The sequence below is a fragment of the Mercurialis annua genome, linkage group LG8 (assembly GCF_937616625.2).
Source record: "Mercurialis annua linkage group LG8, ddMerAnnu1.2, whole genome shotgun sequence".
Taxonomy (NCBI): domain Eukaryota; kingdom Viridiplantae; phylum Streptophyta; class Magnoliopsida; order Malpighiales; family Euphorbiaceae; genus Mercurialis; species Mercurialis annua.
The window spans coordinates 7232044-7237783 of NC_065577.1; the positions used below are offsets into that span (position 1 = coordinate 7232044).

The 5740-nt window shown below is 35.3% G+C and overlaps 1 protein-coding gene across 1 annotated transcript; it reads right to left on the minus strand.

Annotated features, from left to right (window-relative positions):
- Positions 1 to 335: 335 nt before the first annotated feature.
- LOC126660391 (serine/threonine-protein kinase SRK2A) lies at positions 336 to 5043 on the minus strand. Its single transcript, XM_050353865.2, has 9 exons — positions 4508 to 5043; positions 4297 to 4371; positions 3913 to 4014; positions 3752 to 3805; positions 3573 to 3665; positions 3394 to 3486; positions 2637 to 2741; positions 2458 to 2556; positions 336 to 1040 (listed from the first exon to the last, which is right to left on the minus strand). The coding sequence occupies exons 1-9, from the start codon at positions 4625 to 4627 to the stop codon at positions 678 to 680; spliced, it is 1104 nt and encodes a 367-aa protein (XP_050209822.1). The 5' UTR covers positions 4628 to 5043; the 3' UTR covers positions 336 to 677.
- Between the last annotated feature and the right edge of the window lie 697 nt (positions 5044 to 5740).

The window sequence follows — 5740 nt, forward strand, 5'->3', positions numbered from 1 at the left end:
TAAATGGTCCAGAAAATTAGTCTGTTTTGACTATAAGTTAGGTAGAATCATTATTATTAGCAGAGTGTTTTAGCTGAAACAATATTGAAGACAAGGCGTGTGGCCTGTTTTTTTCTGCTGACAAAATCAAATCCGAGGGGGCAGTCGCCTAGGTTTGATTCTAATGCATATAGTATAAGACATCACATTTTGTACATAAAATCAATTTCAGCTAAGGATGATATAACATTAAGCACTCACCAATGAATAAGTTCACAGCTTTCATGCAGAGGCTTTCATAATATTGTGTAAATAATCAACTGCTATCCGATTGATCGAATTCTACAGTACAATACTAAGCTAAACAGATGAATTATATTTATAATTGGTATGTATGCCTGTACACAACATTTCATAAAATTTACTTCAATCAAAACCTAATCCACACAATGTACTTAGCTTATGACACAATCTTAATCTTTAGCTCATACACGAAAGCTAAAGCATCACACTCTGATCCAAATCCTCACAAAGACAATACTGCACGCCCTTAACACATAATAATAATTTACACAACATTTATTCAACGCCACGTCCTAAGCAGACACGTTTTTTTATACAGGCACAACGCCATCCTATAAATATCGAAAAGGCAAAACTTTAGACCACTAGTTTTACGAGAAGGGGCGAGTTTACGCTTAACTGATATGAAATTCCCCACTAGCTTGTGCTTCCTTAACTGTCTTCTCATATTCATCTACATCTTCCTTTCCTTCGTCTTCGTCTTCCTCCTCCTCTTCTTCTTCTTCTTCTTCAGCTTCTGGCTCATCTTCCTTTCCATCGCCGTCTTCTTCTACTCCCCAGCCGAAGCCTCCAATAGATTTAGATACCGGGGGAGGAACTTTGGCATCTTCCACAATTTTCATGATTTCCTCCGCAGTTTGCAATGAAAATGTAGGATTCTCTTTTCTATAGTACATTGTTTGAGCCGCCTCCGTCAGTTCTCTTGGCAAGTTCTTCAAAAACCATGGATGGCTCCTGATTTCTTTTATTGTGATCCTCTATACAAACACACTGCCGTTAGTTTAATAACTACAGCTAGCTATTACAGCAGCCATTATATCGAAGTCTACGAAAATTAAACAGGAAATTCTCATTGTTGAAAAAGTACAAAATCCAAATGTACAAAACAAGCAATGCAAGACAAATTTCATCTACACATCTACAGAGGAGTCGTTACCGCTGTGAGTACTATTTAGTCATGTTTTAAAAGGTCTAACAGGACCTAAACACTAGACTAGAGTATTAGAAAAAATTCAACCAGCCAAAGAAATTTGTTCTTAGCTAAAAATTATAATTTGTCGATAAATCTTATATATAGTTCCTCTTATTTACACCGATGATGGAATTGATACCTTTCTGCTAGATTGGGGAGTGGACCATTTAGTCTGGACTCCCAAACAGGACCAAATCAAACTGTTTTTGGCAAATTTGTTATCCATAAGCAAATCAAATTTTGACAATTTTGTTTAGTTTGAAAAAAAAATAGAAAATTTGATTCATAATTTTAGTTTTGTAGACTAAATCATATCGCTATGCGTGTACAATTGTCTCAAATTTTGACAATTTTGTATGTCTCTAAGTGAAGTAGTCTACAATTAACTTTGTAAAGCTTATATTGGTGAAATGGGTTTTAGAATAAGAACAAACGACACTAGTTAAATAACAACATGCACTCACTTTCTAAGCACACAGGAGAAGGAAGCAAAAGAAGCAATGCCAAATAGGACTTTTCAAGGATGAAACGGGGACACCTCAGTTTTAACCAATATCAACAAAATATTCCAAAAGGATTTTCAAATCTAGTCAGAAAACGGCAACCATTTTCAAAATGGAAAAGCATATCATATGTCATTTATAACATGAAACATAAAACTAACTCTTTAAATTAATAATACAAGGAACATGGCATGATAAACCAAAATAAAATAATAGCAGCAAATAAAGATACATGGGGACCCATGCTCAGTCCACATGAATAACTTTAAAAAGTGGGAATCTCCTTAAAGACAATTTCATGCATTATGGAGTTCCTAAAATCACTTTCACATGTATAGAAATAACAGGCATGTGCTTGCTACATGGCCTACATTTCCTTTAAAAAATAGCTTTCATTCCATTATATTGATTCATTTAATTATAAACAACAAAAAAAACAGGAAGAGCGTAGCTTCCATTAAGAAAAACCATGAAAACAGATTACGAAGGATGCAGGTAGTTCCTTAAAGGCACTGGTGCAAACATTTGTCAAAAGTAATTTCCAGCAAAATATAAGGATTAAATACGTTGCAAGCATATGAATGAAAACCAGTAAATGAACAAACATATAAGTCAAAGAAGGAAGTTTCCAGCATACAGAGTTAATATGCTATGTCTATCTTCATAATTTAAGTTGAAGACGAGTTTAGTCAGACATACTCTGGATGGGTTTGCAACAAATATGCGAGAAAGGAGATGTCTGCAATCTTGAGATATGTGGACATAGTCTGGGATCTTATATTGAACAGCCATTATTTTCTGCAGGGAACAAAAAAATTATATATGCCAACATGAATATGCGACGAGTGCTTGAGAGATATTAGAACAGAATTTAATACGTTGATTGTCTTCCTGAAATTTTTTGGATCCTCTTGATCTTCAAATGGGTATGCTCCCACCAGCATAACATACAAAGTCACTCCACAGGACCATACATCTGCCATCTGAAATAGAGCGAAGCATGTGAATGAAAACTGCAAAACTGCTTGCATTTCCTCACATGTAAATAGGTACTGCAGTATCTGATGTAATAATCTACATAGCCAAAGTGCTCATTGATGACAATATAACGAATGTGGTTTATGATTTCTTAGATATAGAGGTCCGTAGACGTATGAAGAATGTCAAGTTTAGACCGGTTAATTGACTAATAGCCACTCCATTCTACAAATCCAACTACCTAAAGAGGAAAATTTGATCTGTCAAAGAAATGAAGAAAACAAAAAAATTAAGCCAACAAACAATATAACACTTCACATGATCACGGGCATTGCTAAATAAAAATAGGAGAAACACAATTTTTAACTAAATAAGCCTCATGCTAATGCCCTATATCGGAAGTAATGAGGCAAACCTCTTTTCTCAAAATAGTGATTAAATAACATCAAATAAAACTCATATTGGTCTGAGCATGAAATCCATCAAACAGAAGGTGATGACGGTAAGCTGATAATATTTTAATAATATGAGTAGTTTATTCGAGAATATAAAATTATCTGCACACTACAACCGGATCTGACCCATTTGTAGTAAACTCTCGTCAAGCCAATAGGCGTTGATAAACTATAATGCAAAACAAATAAACTACCAAGTTACCTTGCCATCATATTCTCTTCGAGAAAGAACCTCTGGGGCAATATAAGCCGGAGTGCCAACTGTAGATTTAGGTCTTGAATGCAGCAAGGATGACTGTGCAAACAAAGTTTTAACATTAAAATTAAAAATTCCATCCATAACTCAAAGGAATGTAAAGCAAATGAAATTTTCAGGTGAACCTTAGAATAGCCAAAATCACAAATTTTCAGACGTGGTGCTGGGCTTCCATCCAGCAAAGTATTTTCCAGCTTCAAATCTCTATGGCAAATTTGCTGCATATAATTAAAACAAGAAAAATAAATAAATTCCCTTAGCAGCCGAAAGGTACACATTATTAGCTGGTTAAAATTAGAGTTACCAGGGAATGACAGTAGCTGACTCCTGAAATAAGCTGTTGGAAGAAGTATCTAGCCTAGAATGAAAAGGAGCTCATATTTAGCAGGCACAAAAACATCAATCAAATTTAAATTCATTCTCACAGATTTCAAACTGATACAACTTATTAACGTAATCATATACCTCATCCTCACTGAATCTTCCAGCATTGCAAATGCGCTCGAATAACTCTCCTCCAGCAGCATACTCCATAACAATGGCTAAATGAGTTGGTGTCAAAACCAGCTGCAATCAGCCATACAGCCATTTCATAATTGAAAAACAAAAAACGCCTTAAAACCTAAGTAGCATAGACACTTCATTCGATCAACATATTCTCTGATTCAGCAACGTATCAAACATTTGGCGTTTCGGACACAAAACTTTATTTTTAACATAAAAAACTTAAAAAAGGAATCCTTTCTCCGTAATCCTGTCAAAGTATCCCGTTTTCCTGTATCCGTGTCCGTGCTACCTTCAAAACCCATAAAAATGCAAAGAAAACGAAAGGAAGTGCCACAAACAAACCTCCTTGAAGCGAATTATATTCGGGTGGCGAAGCGATCTGTGATTTATAATCTCCCTAGCCACATTCTCATCAATCTAAACACAAACACAAAAAGAAATCACTAACAACTAATTCTCAACCTAAAGTAGAACCAAAAAAACATTTAAAGTAATGATCTTTCACATGCATGCATCACAAAACTTACAAAACCAAATAAAAAAAAAATGATACCTTATGGCCACGGTCGATGTACTTCATGGCAACAAGTTCTTTAGTTTCTTTATTCCTCATAAGCCTGGCCACCCCAAAATTCCCAGATCCTATATCTTTCACCAGTTCATATTTCTCCATAATTCAGCTCTATAATCCAACAAAAATTCCTTCTTTTTACACAAAAATCACACCAAAAGACAACAACTTTGATGAAAATTATTGAAAAAAAACAAATCTAGAGAGAGAGAAAAGTGAATTTAGAGAGAGAAAAGGGAGCTGGGTGGAGAGGGATTGGAAGTAAGGGATAAAGAATCAAAATAAAATGTTTAAAAATGGATTCTTTTATGAAGAGAAGAAGAAAGAATCTATATTTTTGTTGATTTGGGTGATTGTAAATTTAGAGTTGGAGAAGAGAAAAAGAGAGACAAAGTGAAAGAAATGGGTTGGTTTTGTCTGTATGGAGAGAGAGAGAGAGAGAATGTATGCAATTTGGGAAGAGGTGATTGATTGTGGAATATCTTAGTGTTTGTTTTCTTCACTTGGAATTATTGTGTGTGGAGAGAGTTATTGTAGTTTATTATGATAGTGTCATTTCTCTCATCTCAAACTCTAGCCGTTACTATAGCCGCTTCACCCCGCACCTCCTTGGGCTTAGACCGGCCCACGGGCCGATTTTGACCCAAAATCAAACCGGTTTTCGACCCAAAATCAAACCGGTTTAAACCTGTTCAAGACCGGTCAAATCTAATTGAGCCGATTTGGGCCTAAAACTGGATTGGTCAAAATCGCTCGAAACTAGTCAAACTTCAAATAAAAAATTATACATATCACGTGATTAGTGAAAATAATATTGTGAGCGGAGCGCGTTTCAGGAGTCGCTCGCCCAGACTTATGGTTGATTATTTCGGATCTGATTAGATTTTTAAACAATGGAGTTGCCTAGACAATTTCACACGCTTATGGGTGAGATCATCGTACATCAGAGAAAAAAAACGGGTTCGATGGACACTATCAAAACTCTTATACTTGACTTTTCGATTGTATTCATTTATTGGACAATATCTGATATATCTCAGCCTTATCATTCATGCAGTTCATAGGATAATGTACTGGAAAGTAAACAAGTTTGGAAAGCTCATAAATAGAAAGCTAGAAATTATGTGAGACGTGCATATAACTCAATATGGACTACATGTGAGCATGTAGCATATACTCCTACACGAGCATCTAGTCCTGAGATTTCTATCATGT